This window comes from Petromyzon marinus, chromosome 3, assembly GCF_048934315.1.
Source record: "Petromyzon marinus isolate PM22_M1 ecotype Great Lakes invasive population chromosome 3, UKy_Petmar_22M1.pri1.0, whole genome shotgun sequence".
In the NCBI taxonomy this organism is placed as follows: Eukaryota; Metazoa; Chordata; class Hyperoartia; order Petromyzontiformes; family Petromyzontidae; genus Petromyzon; species Petromyzon marinus.
In genome coordinates, this window is record NC_133669.1 from 20244671 (window position 1) to 20261526 (window position 16856).

General features: G+C 58.3%; 1 protein-coding gene across 1 annotated transcript in view; it reads right to left on the bottom strand.

The window, feature by feature from the left end:
* SGSM3 (small G protein signaling modulator 3) overlaps positions 1-16856 on the bottom strand; it is a 43853-nt gene that overhangs the window by 16164 nt on the left and 10833 nt on the right. The window contains exons 2-17 of the mRNA XM_032978499.2: positions 15523-15597; positions 14456-14541; positions 13420-13489; positions 12961-13175; positions 12360-12467; positions 12064-12207; positions 11566-11761; positions 11007-11152; positions 7434-7529; positions 7078-7212; positions 5140-5194; positions 4768-4895; positions 4280-4435; positions 2577-2631; positions 2014-2063; positions 467-619 (exon numbers count right to left, since the gene is read on the bottom strand). Coding sequence (XP_032834390.1) covers positions 467-619; positions 2014-2063; positions 2577-2631; positions 4280-4435; positions 4768-4895; positions 5140-5194; positions 7078-7212; positions 7434-7529; positions 11007-11152; positions 11566-11761; positions 12064-12207; positions 12360-12467; positions 12961-13175; positions 13420-13489; positions 14456-14541; positions 15523-15532 — 1803 coding nt within the window. The 5' untranslated portion in view covers positions 15533-15597. The remainder of the gene's footprint in view (positions 1-466; positions 620-2013; positions 2064-2576; positions 2632-4279; positions 4436-4767; positions 4896-5139; positions 5195-7077; positions 7213-7433; positions 7530-11006; positions 11153-11565; positions 11762-12063; positions 12208-12359; positions 12468-12960; positions 13176-13419; positions 13490-14455; positions 14542-15522; positions 15598-16856) is intronic.

Sequence of the window (16856 nt, forward strand, 5' to 3'; positions counted from 1 at the left end):
GCCTCAAATTAGTACCTGGTGCGGTGTGTAGTAAATATCGCCACTGGGGAGACAAAGGCGGCCGGGCGTGGTGCTGACCACCCACCCCCTCGTGCGCCGTGCCGGCCTTCAGAGGTGCTCGCAAACAGCACTTGCCCCGACAGTCTGTCAAGGCTACACGGGGGATCTTTGACTTCGTACGTGCACGTGTGTATGTGCACACGTGTGTATGTGCACACGTGTGTACGTGCACACGTGTGTACGTGCACACGTGTGTACGTGCACACGTGTGTATGTGCACACGTGTGTACGTGCACACGTGTGTACGTGCACACGTGTGTACGTGCACACGTGTGTACGTACACACGTGTGTATGTGCACACGTGTGTACGTGCACACGTGTGTACGCGCGCACATGCATGCATACACGTACGCGCCCGTTGGCGTGTACGCGTGCGCCCCCCCCGCCCCACCCACCCCGCCCCACCTCCTCGATGAAGAGCCACGGGTGGCAGGGCCCACCCAGGATGGACGGCCGCTTGAGGCCGTGCTCCAAGATGGCCTTGAGCGCCGGGCAGAGCGTTCCCCGCACCAGGTCCGTCACCCCCTCCGTCACCGAGTCATCCCCCGCCATCGAGTACTGCGCACGCGCGCGCGTCCGTGCACACGCACACACGCACACACCACACACGCACACACGCACACACCACACACCACACATGCACACACTAATGCCCCGCACACCCCCGCCCGGTGTAGCCTTCACACACCGTTGGGGCAAGTGTTGTTAGCGAGCAGCGCCCATGAAGGCCACCGGCACTGTGGCCCCGCGACGGGGTGGGTGGCCAGCACCACGCCCGACCGCCTTTGTCTCCCCGGTGGCGGTGTGTACTACTACACACCGGCACCGGGTACTCGCGCACACACTTCACGCGCACTTTCTCTGTGTGGCATCGTGGAGCCAACGTAAGGCGAAGACAATCTAGAGACTGCAGAGTCTACGATCTCCACTTGGCGAAGTCCTTTCGCCACAATCAGGCTTTCAGAATTGCTCACCAATTTCCCCCCCCCCCCCCCCCAAAAAAAAAGTCAGGAACCACCCAGCGATCGATTCCGGTGGAATTTTTGTGATGAACGCAAACCGATTTAAAACGTTCCCCTCGTTTAAAAATGTCACCCCCCCCACCCCCCTTTCACTTATTTTCTCACTTTTAACCATCTCATTGGTATTGTTTTTTCTTTCACTGGCACGTACATTCGCAATTACACTACACAAAGATCCCCCGTATAGCCTCAACAGACTGCTAAGTGCTGTTAGAGAGCGCCTATGAAGGCCGGCACGGCAGGGCACACACACACACACGTGGCACGATAAAAACAACGGCGGCGTAGCCAGCCAGCACCACGCCCCGCTGCTTTTCTCTCATTTAAGGCTGAGTTGATCTAGAGGAGGGATGGGGGGGGGGGGGAGATGGGCAAGGACCGGTTCAGGCATCCGTCACCGATGTCGTTCGTGAGCGGGAATCGAACTCGGGTCGCCGGGTAAGTAGTGCAGTGCTCCTCCTCAGAATCTTTATTTAGACTTGAGGAGGAATTCGATGAGGGGCTCTTTTTCACAGACGCCCAATAGATGGCGGCTTAAGCAAAGCGCGGGCCACTGCAAGCCACCACTCCTGACCACCACGCACTCGCACGCACGCACACACACCCACACGCACACACACACGCACGCACACCCACACGCACACACACTCGTACGTACACCCACACGCACACACACCCACACGTACACACACCCACACGCACGCACACAACAACCACAACCGCAAATTCGCCACAAAGTGGCGGTGACGTCACCACGACGCTTGTGCCAGGCAGGCAAGCACACCCATACGCGCACACCCATACGCGCACACACACCCATACGCGCACACACACCCATACGCGCACATACACACGCACACACACCCATACGCGCACACACACACACGCACACACACCCACACGCACGCGCGCACGCACACGCCCACCCACCTGCTTGCTTCGTTCATCCAACACCTCGACGAACTTGGCCGGAAACCAACCTGGGAAGAGACGTCACCACGCAGGGACAAATTAACGATGTCCGCCGTCGCCCTCGCCGTCGCCCTCGCCGCCGCCGTCGCCGTCGCCGTCGTCAGCTCCGGATCCACCGCGTCGCGGGCGGTCGTTCCCGCGGGTCTCGACACGACAAAAACCACGCGGGCGGCAGCGATGCGCAACTCCCTCCCGGCAGCACTGGTTCAGCGCAAGACAAAAAAAAACCAAACCCCGGGTACCGGTTTCAACATTCAGTGCCTCGCCGGAAAAGGTTTCACTAACCGGTGGAACGGAATCGAGAGATTCAATGAGCGACTGCTTCGTTGGCTGCTTGACAGAGCAACCGAGCGGCCGATCGACTCGGTGATTGAACAGTCGACCGACTACCTGAATGGCTGATTGAAGACTTGGCCGACTTACCGGACTAATCCACCGATCGACCGACTTATCCGTCGACTTGCCAAACGACGAGAGGGCCGCCTCACCGACTGGTTAAATGGACGAACCCCACCGCTCACCTCGAAGTCCGTTGAGCTCTCCGACCCAGCAGTGCTCGTCCTTTTGAGAGATGATCTGGAGCCATGGCGGACACGAACGTAAACATTCGTGAATAACAAGAATCATAGTAACATTCGCAACTACGTAACACGGTTTGGAGCTTTCGTGACTGCAAGAATTCATACTCTTTGGTTTTATTCGGTAAAGTCACATACGTGACTTTACCGTAACACGGTTTTTCCCTCCACATTTAAAATTTAAATAACGAGTTTCGAGTATTTGGCTGCTACACATTTCCACGTGGTAAGCCACTTGGTCGTGCTATCATCACGTGTGGCAAGGTGGCTTCGGAAAAAGAGCCTTAGCTGGTAAAATAAAAATAGTTAAATAGTTAGTTTGTATGTATGGTATGTATGCTGAACTTTTTTTTACAGCTCATTTATGCTCACTTGTAACGAGCACAAGCGATTGGTTAAGCCAGGAGGTGATGACTTTAGAGAACCAGGAATAAAGTCTCATTTGCAAGAGTGACCTGGGCCGTCAAACTCACGAAAATGAATAAAACAAAACAGAGAAAATAAAAAAAAACACAAAACTGGAAGGCAGAGCAGCCACGTCCCCGGGAGAATTACAAAACACTGCAATTACAAATCAACATATTCTTGGTTCTTTCGGTAAAGTCACGTAGAAGGGAAACAATAAAATAATAAAAATATAAAACAATAAAATTCTCACGACGTTTCGACTGCAACTCACGCAATCATCATTGTTTTATGTTTTTTATTATTTTATTGTTTCCCTTCTACGTGACTTTACCGAAAGAACCAAGAATATGAATCCCTGCAGTGACGAAAGCTTTAAATACAAATCAACAGTTAACACACGCAGCACATTTACCGGAACATTTCGATGGATCGGCCAAATGACCTTTAAAAAAAACATTCGTCGGGGATTCTCATCATCATCGTCACCATTGTTCGGAGTTCCGAGCCATGCAAATTCCACATTCCTACAACGTGTCTCAGTATTTTCTCAATTTGAAGAGCACCACTGGTAGCTTTCATCCAGAGGATGTAAACGCCACATTCGAGTGACAGGACCCAGTTCGTGCTTAACAACAACAACAACTGCTAATGTCGTCTCTGTACTCAAGCGGTGGATATTCCACATTCCTGTGGCAAGGTCAGGTTGATCCACAATTAACAGTACACTCGCAACCAAAGGGTAATCGTACAGCACATCCACTGCAACACAACAGCCATCGCACGGTTGCTACGAGGTCACCATGGCAACTGCCATACGGTTGCCGGGGCACCCAGTGCCGTTGCCGCGGCAACTTGCGCACTCACCATGAAAACGTGCACGGGTTGCTATGTCTCCGCCCTCCCCTGGTCAACCCCCCCCCCCCACACCCTCCCCCCACCTCATTATAGAGCATTGAAGGAAGTTGGCTTTCTTTTCCACGCCAAATAATTATTTTTTTTACTCCAAAACAATGAGTACTGCTTTACAATGCATCCAGTTGCCATGGCGATCCTGGCCAACACCAGGGGACACTGGTTGCCTTTGCAAAAGGGGGTCACAGCAACACGGCGATACCGGTCGCCTCGGCCGATACCGGGGTCGACCTTGCCGATTAGCGGTTGCCGCGGCGACACCGATAACCGGCCGTCGTCCGCGACGGTACCGTGATGATGTGGTTCTTGCGGACGCCCGGCGGTACCGTGATGATGTCGTTCTTGCGGAAGCCCAGCTCGTCGTCGTCGTGGCGCTCAAAGTCGAGCAGAGCCTTGGCGCGCCGGCGGCGGTTGCGCGTCACCGCGACGTAGTTCTCGTGGTCCAGCTGGTGCGACTCGGTGGAGTAGTCCGGCGTGAGGTCCTGCGCGGTGGGGGAGGGGGGGGGTAACACGCGCGCGTTTCGGCACAACGCCCGGCAACGACTCGCTCCTCGCGCGCCAATCGGTGTTCCCGACGGTAGCGAAGCGGTTGAGCGCGTTGCACCACGGTACCCGGCGAAGCCGAGTTCCATTCCCGCCCACGGCCACCGACACCGGCGGCGACTGCATGCGTCGGTTCTGGGCCTCTCATTCATCGACTCGGCCTGAAACCCGCGCTGGGCGCCGTGCCGGCCTTCGCGGGCGCTCGCCAACCCGGCACTTGCCCCAACGGCCTGTTAAGTCCACGCGGGGGATCTTTGTCTGCGTCACCCACCGCCCCCTGCTCGGGGTCGATGTCCTGGAAGTGCCGAGCCACGCGCAGGATGGCATCGCGCAGCGCCGAGATCAGCTCCGTCTGCTTGATGTTCTTGGCCTTCAGAGACTCCGGGTCCTCCTGGTCGCCTGGCGGCCATGACAGGTACAGGGCATTAGGGGTGGGGGTTGGTGAGGTGCAGCAGGGGGGTGGGGCGGGGGGGATGGTAGCGGTATCAGCAAAGCAAGGAGTCGCAGAGACGGAGCTGAAGATCGGGGAGACAGAATCGTTACATCGCCGCAGAGCGAGGGGGGAAAGCGACGGCCTTCATCCAGCAGTGGATAGATTACGGCTGACCACGACGGCGGCGGCGGCGGTGGTGTGGGTTCGTACCGAAGAAGAGGACCCCGATGACCGACTTCTGCCGCTGCAGCTGCCTCCGTGCCAGCTGCTCCGCCGGACGGTGTGCACCCAGGGGACGGGGGGGGGGGCGGGGGGGGGGCAACAACAGTCAATGAGGCCAGGGGTTAATGGGCGAGGGGTTAATGAGCGAGGGGTTAATGAGTGAGGGGTTAATGAGGCCAGGGGTTAATGAGTGAGGGGTTAATGAGCGAGGGGTTAATGAGTGAGGGGTTAATGAGCGAGGGGTTAATGAGTGAGGGGTTAATGAGTGAGGGGTTAATGAGCGAGGGGTTAATGAGTGAGGGGTTAATGAGCGAGGGGTTAATGAGTGAGGGGTTAATGAGGCCAGGGGTTAATGAGTGAGGGGTTAATGAGCGAGGGGTTAATGAGTGAGGGGTTAATGAGCGAGGGGTTAATGAGTGAGGGGTTAATGAGTGAGGGGTTAATGAGCGAGGGGTTAATGAGTGAGGGGTTAATGAGCGAGGGTTAATGAGCGAGGGGTTAATGAGTGAGGGGTTAATGAGCGAGGGGTTAATGAGCGAGGGGTTAATGAGCGAGGGGTTAATGAGTGAGGGGTTAATGAGCGAGGGGTTAATGAGCGAGGGTTAATGAGCGAGGGTTAATGAGCGAGGGGTAAATGAGCGAGGGGTTAATGAGCGAGGGGTTAATGAGCGAGGGTTAATGAGCGAGGGTTAATGAGCGAGGGGTAAATGAGCGAGGGGTTAATGAGCGAGGGGTTAATGAGCGAGGGTTAATGAGCGAGGGTTAATGAGCGAGGGGTTAATGAGCGAGGGTTAATGAGCGAGGGGTTAATGAGCGAGGGTTAATGAGCGAGGGGTTAATGAGCGAGGGGTTAATGAGCGAGGGGTTAACGAGCGAGGGTTAATGAGCGAGGGGTTAATGAGCGAGGGGTTAATGAGCGAGGGGTTAATGAGCGAGGGGTTAATGAGCGAGGGGTTAATGAGCGAGGGGTTAATGAGTGAGGGGTTAATGAGCGAGGGGTTAATGAGCGAGGGTTAATGAGCGAGGGGTTAATGAGCGAGGGGTTAATGAGCCAGGGGTTAATGAGCGAGGGGTTAATGAGCGAGGGGTTAATGAGGCCAGGGGTTAATGAGGCCAGGGGTTAATGAGTGAGGGGTTAATGAGCGAGGGGTTAATGAGCGAGGGGTTAATGGGGCCAGGGGTTAATGAGCGAGGGGTTAATGAGTGAGGGTCAATGAGCGAGGGGTTAATGAGCGAGGGGTTAATGAGCGAGGGGTTAATGAGCGAGGGGTTAATGAGGCCAGGGGTTAATGAGCGAGGGGTTAATGAGTGAGGGTTAATGAGTGAGGGTTAATGAGTGAGGGGTTAATGAGTGAGGGGTTAATGAGTGAGGGGTTAATGGGCGAGGGGTTAATGAGGCCAGGGGTTAATGAGTGAGGGGTTAATGAGCGAGGGGTTAATGAGGCCAGGGGTCAATGAGCGAGGGGTTAATGAGTGAGGGGTTAATGAGGCCAGGGGTTAATGAGCCAGGGGTTAATGAGCGAGGGGTTAATGGGGCCAGGGGTTAATGGGGCCAGGGGTTAATGAGCGAGGGGTTAATGAGCGAGGGGTTAATGAGCGAGGGGTTAATGAGCGAGGGGTTAATGAGCGAGGGGTTAATGAGCGAGGGGTTAATGAGGCCAGGGGTTAATGGGGCCAGGGGTTAATGAGCGAGGGGTCAATGGGCGAGGGGTTAATGGGGCCAGGGGTTAATGAGCGAGGGGTTAATGAGTGAGGGTTAATGAGCCAGGGGTTAATGAGCCAGGGGTTAATGAGGCCAGGGGCTAATGAGCGAGGGGTTAATGAGCGAGGGGTTAATGAGCGAGGGGTTAATGAGCGAGGGGTTAATGAGCGAGGGGCCGGCACGCCGAGGGGGGGTTAAACGAGCGCCGTGCCCTCACTCCCCACCTGCTTGGGGATGGTGGGGTTGGGCCCCTCGGGGTTGATGATCTGACCCTGGTCGGCCATGAGGTAGGCCAGGTGCTTCCGCCGCTGAGGTTCCAGGATGGCGTCCGTCAGGCCTCCCGCCACCCTCATCGACTCCTACACAAGCGCACACACAAAGACAAAGATCGGCCGCAGAGCCTTAACAGACCGTTGGAAAATGCTGGGAACAGCGGACGAGGCCAGAATGACACACGAGAGGGTCGATGGCCAGCACCACGCCTTTGTCCCCCCCCCCCCCCCCGCCCAGTGCCGATGTTTTATACACCGTACACCAGGTACTCATTTGAGGCTGAGTCGACCTCGGGCAGGTGCATTACCTGGATGAGAAGATCTGGGTCGTTCATCTGAGTCGGGATGTCCGACAGAGTGTTGAAGATGGAGGCAGAGTTTTCGGACTGTACCAACTCATCCTCCTGTGTGGGGAGTTTGGGAAGGGACCGGTGGTGGCGGAGAGGCAACGTGACCGTCATCACTAAGATAATTATCGTCGGTGTGTGTGTACTCTGCATGTGTGTGTGTGTACCCTGCGTGTGTGTGTGTGTGTACCCTGCGTGTGTGTGTGTGTACCCTGCGTGTGTGTACCCTGCGTGTGTGTGTGTGTGTACCCTGCGTATGTGTGTGTGTGTACCCTGCGTATGTGTGTGTGTGTGTACCCTGCATGTGTGTATGTGTACCCTGCATGTGTGTGTGTGTACCCTGCGTGTGTGTGTGTGTACCCTGCATGTGTGTGTGTACCCTGCATGTGTGTGTGTGTACCCTGTGTGTGTGTACCCTGCGTGTGTGTGTGTGTGTACACTGCGTGTGTGTGTGTACCCTGCGTGTGTGTGTGTACACTGCGTGTGTGTGTGTGTACCCTACGTGTGTACCCTGTGTGTGTAGCCTCCGTGTGTGTGTACCCTGCGTGTGTATCCTGCGTGTGTGTGTGTGTGTACCCTGCGTGTGTGTGTGTGTGTACACTGCGTGTGTGTGTGTGTGTATCCTGCGTGTGTGTGTGTACCCTGCGTGTGTGTGTGTACCCTGTGTGTGTGTACCCTGCGTGTGTGTGTGTGTACCCTGCGTGTGAATACCCTGCGTGTGTCTGTGTACACTGCGTGTGTGTGTGTGTGCCCTGCGTGTGTACCCTGTGTGTGTAACCTGCGTGTGTGTGTATCCTGCGTGTGTACCCTGCATGTGTGTGTGTGTGTACACTGCGTGTGTGTGTGTATCCTGCGTGTGTGTGTACCCTGCGTGTGTGTGTGTACCCTGCATGTGTGTGTGTGTGTACCCTGCATGTGTGTGTGTGTGTACCCTGCGTGTGTGTGTGTGTACCCTGCGTGTGTGTGTGTACCCTGCGTGTGTGTGTGTGTGTACCCTGCGTGTGTGTATGTGTACCCTGCGTGTGTACCCTGCGTGTGTGTGTGTACCCTGCATGTGTGTGTGTGTACCCTGCGTGTGTACCCTGCGTGTGTGTGTGTACCCTGCGTGTGTGTGTGTACCCTGCGTGTGTGAGTGTGTACCCTGCGTGTGTACCCTGCGTGTGTGTGTGTGTACCCTGCGTGTGTGTGTGTGTACCCTGCGTGTGTGTGTACCCTGCGTGTGTACCCTGCGTGTGTGTGTGTGTACCCTGCGTGTGTGTGTGTGTACCCTGCGTGTGTGTGTGTGTACCCTGCGTGTGTGTGTACCCTGCGTGTGTGTACCCTGCGTGTGTGTGTGTACCCTGCGTGTGTGTACCCTGCGTGTGTGTGTGTAGCCTGCGTGTGTGTGTACCCTGCGTGTGTGTGTGTGTGTACCCTGTGTGTGTGTACCCTGCGTGTGTGTACCCTGCGTGTGTGTACCCTGCGTGTGTGTGTGTGTACATTGCGTGTGTGTGTACCCTGCGTGTGAGTACCCTGCGTGTGAGTACCCTGCGTGTGTGTGTGTGTGTACACTGCGTGTGTGTGTGTAACCTGCGTGTGTGTACCCTGCGTGTGTACCCTGCGTGTGTGTGTGTGTGTACCTTGCGTGTGTGTGTATCCTGCGTGTGTGTGTGTATACCCTGCGTGTGTGTGTGTACCCTGCATGTGTGTGTGTGTGTACCCTGCGTGTGTGTGTGTACCCTGCGTGTGTGTGTGTGTACCCTGCGTGTGTGTGTGTGTACCCTGCGTGTGTGTGTGTGTACCCTGCGTGTGTGTGTGTACCCTGCGTGTGTGTGTGTGTACCCTGCGTGTGTGTGTGTGTGTGTACCCTGCACGTGTGTGTGTGTGTACCCTGCGTGTGTACCCTGCGTGTGTGTGTGTACCCTGCATGTGTGTGTATGTACCCTGCGTGTGTGAGTGTGTACCCTGCGTGTGTACCCTGTGTGTGTACCCTGCATGTGTGTGTGTGTGTACCCTGCGTGTGTGTGTACCCTGCGTGTGTGTGTGTGTGTACCCTGCGTGTGTGTGTGTGTGTACCCTGCGTGTGTGTGTGTACCCTGCGTGTGTGTATCCTGCATGTGTATGTGTGTGTACCCTGCATGTGTGTGTGTACCCTGCGTGTGTGTGTGTGTGTGTACCCTGCGTGTGTGTGTGTGTACCCTGCGTGTGTGTGTGTGTACCCTGCGTGTGTGTGTGTACCCTGCGTGTGTGTGTGTGTACCCTGCGTGTGTGTGTGTGTGTGTACCCTGCACGTGTGTGTGTGTGTACCCTGCGTGTGTACCCTGCGTGTGTGTGTGTACCCTGCATGTGTGTGTATGTACCCTGCGTGTGTGAGTGTGTACCCTGCGTGTGTACCCTGTGTGTGTGAGTGTGTACCCTGCGTGTGTACCCTGTGTGTGTACCCTGCATGTGTGTGTGTGTGTACCCTGCGTGTGTGTGTACCCTGCGTGTGTGTGTGTGTGTACCCTGCGTGTGTGTGTGTGTGTACCCTGCGTGTGTGTGTGTACCCTGCGTGTGTGTGTGTGTATCCTGCATGTGTATGTGTGTGTACCCTGCATGTGTGTGTGTACCCTGCGTGTGTGTGTACCCTGCATGTGTATGTGTGTGTACCCTGTGTGTGTGTGTACCCTGCGTGTGTGTGTGTACCCTGCGTGTGTACCCTGCGTGTGTGTACCCTGCGTGTGTACCCTGCGTGTGTGTACCCTGCGTGTGTGTGTGTGTGTACCCTGCGTGTGTGTGTGTGTGTACCCTGCGTGTGTGTGTGTACCCTGTGTGTGTGTACCCTGCGTGTGTACCCTGCATGTGTGTGTGTACCCTGCATGTGTGTGTGTACCCTGCATGTGTGCGTGTGTACCCTGCGTGTGTACCCTGCGTGTGTACCCTGCATGTGTGCGTGTGTACCCTGCGTGTGTACCCTGCATGTGTGCGTGTGTACCCTGTGTGTGTACCCTGCGTGTGTACCCTGTGTGTGTGTGTACCCTGCATGTGTGTGTGTGTACCCTGCGTGTGTGTGTGCGTGTGTACCCTGCGTGTGTGTGTGTACCCTGCGTGTGCGTGTGTGTGTGTACCCTACGTGTGTACCCTGCGTGTGTGTGTGTACCCTGCGTGTGTGTGTACCCTGCGTGTGTATCCTGCGTGTGTGTGTGTACCCTGCGTGTGTACCCTGCGTGTGTGTGTGTACCCTACGTGTGTGTGTGTACCCTTCGTGTGTGTGTGTGTACCCTTCGTGTGTGTGTACCCTTCGTGTGTGTGTACCCTGCATGTGTGTGTGTGTACCCTGCGTGTGTACCCTGCATGTGTGTGTGTACCCTGCATGTGTGTGTGTGTACCCTGCGTGTGTGCGTGTGTACCCTGCATGTGTGTGTGTACCCTGCATGTGTGTGTGTGTACCCTGCGTGTGTGCGTGTGTACCCTGCGTGTGTACCCTGCATGTGTGCGTGCATACCCTGCGTGTGTGTGCGCGTAGTGGGGAGTGGCAGTGTAACGGTTTGCGCGTCGTCGCCACCGCCGCCGCACCTTCAGCTTGAGCATGCCAAGCGTGAGCTGGAAGAGCACGACGGAGCCCTCGCAGAAGAAGATGTCCCAGAGGCGCAGCAGCAGCCGCACGTGGACCACGCTCGCAAACACCGTCAGGAACCAGTGCAGCGTGATCAGGGACAGCTCTGGGGGGAGAAGGGGGGAACAAGCGAGCAAACGAGCGAGCAAGTGAACGAGCGAGCAAGTGAACGAGTGAGCAAGTGAACGAGCGAGCAAGTGAACGAGCGAGCAAGTGAACGAGCGAGCAAGTGAACGAGCAAGCAAGTTAACGAGCGAGCAAGTGGACGAGCAAGCAAGTGGACGAGCGAGCAAGTGGACGAGCGAGCAAGTGGACGAGCGAGCAAATGGACGAGCGAGCAAGGGAATGAGCGAGCAAGTGAACGAGAAAGTGAACGAACAAGTGAACGAGCCAGCAAGTGAACGAGCGAGCAAGTGAACGAGCCAGCAAGTAAACGAGCCAGCAAGTGAATGAGCGAGCAAGTGAACGAGCGAGCGGACGGACAAGCAAACGAGCGAGCGAGCGAGCAGGCGGACACACCGATGTCGTGCTCGGTGAGCAGCGCGTGGAGGCGCGGGAGGTGCGAGGCGACGAGCTGGCGCAGCACGCGCTGGTCGGCCTGCACGCCCAGCAGCGTGGTGCTGAAGTACGCCGCCGGCAGCAGCTCCTCCACCAGCGCCGCCATCGACCAGAAGGCGTCCTCCTCCTCCAGCAGTAGCAGCAGGCACGCCGCGATCTGACGCGCGCGGGGAGGGGGCGGGGTGTAAGAGGAAGGGGGGAGGGGGGTAGCATGGAGGGGGTGGGGGGGTAGTGTAAGAGCGGTAAGGGCTAGGGAGAGAGGCGGCGGGGGGGGGTGGTTGTATGGCAGCAGCGATGGGCGGAAGAACTCGGCCCGCACGTGTGAGATGGGGGGGGGGGCCGTCAGTTTGCGAGGCCCGTGGGAGGCGGAGAAGGCTCGCGGAGGTCGTCTTCACCCAGCAGCGGGTACATCATGGCCGACGATGTCTCACATCCGTTGTCCCCGTGTCACCTTCTCACCATGCCGGTGCCCTGGCAGTAGCCGATGTCGGGGTAGAGCCAGGCGAGGGCGCGCAACAGGCGGCGGAGGCGTGGCACGCCGGTGCTCGTCATCTCGGAGAAGCACGCGTTGGTCGGCATCGTGCGCAGCAGGTCCTTCTCGATCTACACGCAGACGCGCGAGCGAGCGAGCGAGCGAGTCGTGCGAGCACGCGCGTTTGTACGTACGCGAGTGAAATAGATGCGTACGTGTGCGCGAGCGTGTACGTATTCGGGGGCCGGGGTGACGCGTGGGGAGGGCGGGGGGGGGGCGGCACCTGCTTGGCCGTGAGGGAGGCGTCCTCGGAGCTGGCCTTCACCACGTCGCGGTACGACACATCGCTCGTCTTTTTCTTCAGCAGCGCTCCCGACAGGCGGATCCACAGCTGCGGGGGGGCGGCGAGGAGGGCGGGGGGGCAGTGAACAGAAGTGGGCGCGGCACAGGGAGAGAAAAGCCGCGTGCGTGTGTACGCATTGCGTGCATGTGTACGCATTGCGTGCGTGTGTACGCATTGCGTGCGTGTGCAGCCGTGGGGAGCGGTGGCGCAGTAGTTAGCGCGGCGCGCGCAAAGAATCCGGCCACCTGAGTACAATTGCCAGTGACGGCTTTTCGAACCGGTCCTTGGCCTCCCCTAGGTCGACTCGGCCTCAAAACGAGTTCCTGGTGCGGTGTGTAAACATCGTCACTGGGGGAGACAAAGGCGGCCGGGCGTGCTGCTGGCCAGACCCACCCCCTCGTGTGGGGGAGGGAATCTTTGTCTCCGTACACATCTGTACAGTATCGTGGCAGGGGTCAAAGCCAGGGGCACACGCGCGCCACGTGCGTGCGCGTGTGTGTGTGTGTGTGCGTGTGTGCGTGTGTGTGTGTGCGTGTCTCACGTGGGGACGCATGCTGTGCGGGATGCCCGCGAGCACGAGCGTGCGCAGCTTGTCCGAGCGCGGCACGGTGTCGGCGAGCTGCTCCCACGTGAGGTCGCCCACGCCGTGGTTCTGTGTGAACTCCAGGTACGCCTGCCAGCGCAGGCGCACCTGCGCGTCCTCGCCCGCGGGGGGCAGCGGCGGCGGCGGCGGCGGCGGCCGCGCATCCACCCCGTCTGGCGCCGGGGAGGAGGAGGAGGAGCAGGGACGGGAGACAGACACCTCGGCCGTGTGGATCCGCGCGTCCGGTCAAGGCTTTTCAGCGAGCGGTGTTATTCGGCACACCCACCGCCCCCCCCGCCCCCGCCCCCCATCGTGCGTAGCGCCGGCCTTAAATTCGGTGCTCGCGGACGGCACCCGAGCCCCCGACGGTCTGTCGGGACCACACGGCGGGATCTCTGCCCTTGCGTCGCCACTCACCTTCCTTTTCCAAGCGAAACCCGAACTCGTCGAAGAGCAGCTCTTCCCCATCTTGCGACTCCTCATCCTTCTGCACGGGAGAGCAGGGGAGGGGGAGCGGATTGGGGGGGGGGGGGGGGTCACGCGGGTCTCATTGTAATCATCGGCTGCCATGATCTCTCCACTGCTAGCTGCGCGAGGGCCTCCCCTCCACCCCAAGCAGTCGCCACCGCTCACGCTGGAGGGGGCGAACGTCGCCCCCTCCCCGCCTCTCGGTGCGCGCTCCGTCGAGAGGCCGCGGTGGCTCGGAGATGTTAACTACCTGATACCCAGGAGGTCGTGGGTTCGATCCCGACCCTGACGTTTGTTGTATATTTGGAGTTTGCGCAGCTATCTCTCCTGGTAGCGAGATGTTAACTACCTCGCCTGGTATGCAGGAGGTCGTGGATTCGATCCCGACCCTGATGCCTGCTGCTGCTGCTGTATATGTGGAGTTTGCGAATTTGCTCGCTCTCTCTCCGCGGTCGCGTGGATTTCTCTCCGGGCCTCCGGTTTTTTCCTCCACTATTTATAATCAATATCACGCATTTAGTATTTGGCTGCTATCAATTTCCACGTGTTGATAGGCCACTTCATCGAGCTATCATAGCGTGTGACCAGGCCGCTTCTGAAAAGAGCTATATTGCTCGGTGGGCCTCAATTAAAAATAGTTTAAGTTAATTGTTGATGTGGGCAGCGGTGGTGTAGGCGGTTAGCGCTGCGCTGCGCTACGAACCCGGCGACCCGAGTTCAATTCCCGCTCACGGCCAACACCGGTGACGATTGTCTGTACCGGTTCTGGGCCTCCCCTAGGTTGACTCAGCCTCAAATGAGTACCTGGTGCGGTGTGTAGTAAACATCGCCACTGGGGAGACAAAGGTGGCCGGGCGTGGTGTTGGCCACCCACCCCCTCGTGTGCCGTGTTGGCCTTTATAGGACAGCACTTGCCCCGACAGTATGCCAAGGCAACACGGGGGATCTTTGCCTTTGTGTGTGCGTGAGCGAGTGCGTACGTCACCTGTGCGAGTTTGGCCAAGATGTCTTGAGGCCACATGCTGGGCGTGAGCGCTGAAAACGGACCCATTGGGGTGGGGGTGAGTGTGCCTGAACACACACACACACACAAAGACAAAGACCCTCCGTGTAGCCTTAACAGATCGTTGCGGCAAGTGCACGGCACACAAGTGGGCGGGTGGTCAACAGGCATGGCTGGCCGCCAGCTCTCCCCCAGTGGCGATGTTTACACACCGCACCAGGCACTCGTTTAAGGCTGAGTCGACCTAGGGGAGGATCAGGACCAGTTCTGATAACCGTCGCCGGTGTTGGCCGTGCATGGGAATTGAACTCGGCTCGCCGGGTTCGTAGCGCAGACGAGCTAACTGCAACACCACAGCGTCAGACACGCACACACACACACACGTGCACACACAGAAACGCACACACACACACGCACTCACACGCATGCGCTGTGCCACGTGCTGGGCTGTTGTTGCCGTTTTAACCAAATTATCCGAATTATCGCTTTTTCATTATTTCGAACCCGGCTTGCGTAAACGACGAATCTCGAGCCTTGCAGGGACTCCTCGTTCAGCGAGATTGACGGAAGAGCGATCGAAGAGAGGGCCTCTGGACAAACCCACAATCAGATTATCTGCTTATTTTTTTGTGCGTGCGTGTTTAATTTGTAGTCCTCCCTCCCCAGACCTCCGTTTATCTCTATTGGCCTACGCACGGTGCGGAAGAAGTTCAACGTCCATACACGCAACACAAAATAACCATTCGCATCATTGCGGAGAAAATAAATAGCACGAGAAGTAGCAATCACGCCTCCGTGACGCATATGTCCTTGCCACATGAAATAAAAAAACAACGATTGTTTTACACAGCCCAGGTAGTTTTGGGGGGGGGGGGGGTGGGGCTCACCTGTCGACATGGCGCGGGGTGAGGGGGACGTGGAGGGATGGGAGGTGGGAGGGGGGGACGGGGGGGGGCAGCGCTGGGCGCTCACCTGTCGCATTGGGGGTGGGTGGGAGGGGGGGGCGGTTGGAGAAAGTGGGAGGTGCTGGGTGGTGTGGGGGGGCTCACCTGTCGGCATGGTGCGGAGCGATGGGGGGGGGGGGGTCCCGCCGGGGGTCCCGACGGCGCCGCGGCTTCCTCCGCCTGCCGGGCGAGGGGGGGGGGGGAATGGGAGGTTAGCCGAGTCGTAGCGATCGCCATCCGCCGCGTGACCCGCCGACCCCCGTCTGCCTCCACGTCGTAGCGCGGGCTGCAGGTGTGTGACGCTTGGCCGCACCTGGTCAGGCGACCGTTCAACCGCGTGGCGACGCACGTAGGGGAGGGGGTGGGGGAAAGTGTGGGGGGGGGTGGGGGTAGCGTCTGTCAATCGCGAAAGGTCACGTCGGTTAAGACGACGCCGCCGCCACCGCTCCCTCTCCTCCTCCTCCCCCCTCCACTGTGGCAGTGGCAGGTGCCACGCAGGCGGGATGTCGACAACCTCGCCCGGTACGCAGGAGGTCCTGGGTTCGATCCCGACCCTGACGCCTGCTGCTGTATATTTGGAGTTTGCGTGTCTCTGTCTCTCACTCCCCGTGGTGGTCGCGTGGATGTTTCTCAGCGTCCTCCGGTTTTTCCCTCCACATTTAGAATCAACATCGCGGCGTTGAGAGCACTTGGCTCCTGCTATGCATTTCCACACGATGATGATGATATCAGCCACTTCGTTGAGCTATCATTTGTGATGGCCAGGTCGCTCCAGACAAAGAGCTCTACAGCTGAGTGAGCCCTTACCTGGTAAAAATAAACTAAAAAAGTTAATTGTTTTAGTTTGAATTCCGGCGAGTTTTGGCCGTCAGCGATGCTGCCTATCAACCCTCGCCGGACCGGCGGAGTCGCTGACTCGGCACTCCCCCCCCCTCCCCCCACGCGTGCACAGCCCCCCCCCCACCTTTCCCCCCACCACCCCCCACCCACGCCGGCCTCCATGCCGCAGGGCCCGATGATCACTGCTGCTCTCTTCCACCCACCACCACCACCACCGCCGCCACCGCCGGAGCCCACGCAGCCTCACGCCGCCGCAAGGTGCTGTTAGCGACACCGATGACGACGGCTGCCATGGCGGCATGAGGAGGTGGGTGGCTCGGCCCCCCCCCGCCCCCCCCCCCCCCCCCCCCCCGATGGCGATGCTCTCCGCGCCGCACGAACGCCAGGCGCTCGCTTTGAGGGCCGGGTCGACCCGGCTCAGATAAATCGCCAGCCCCGATGATGTTCGGCTGTGGCGGGCCGGGAGTCGAACTCAGGTTGGCGAGGTATTGTACGCGTCCTGGTCTCGTCGCATCTTTGGGAGATAATGCGATGGGCGGTGGGGGGGGGGGTGCCCTACGGGGCTTTGCTTCGCAGAACGTAAACTAAGGAAGGGCCTC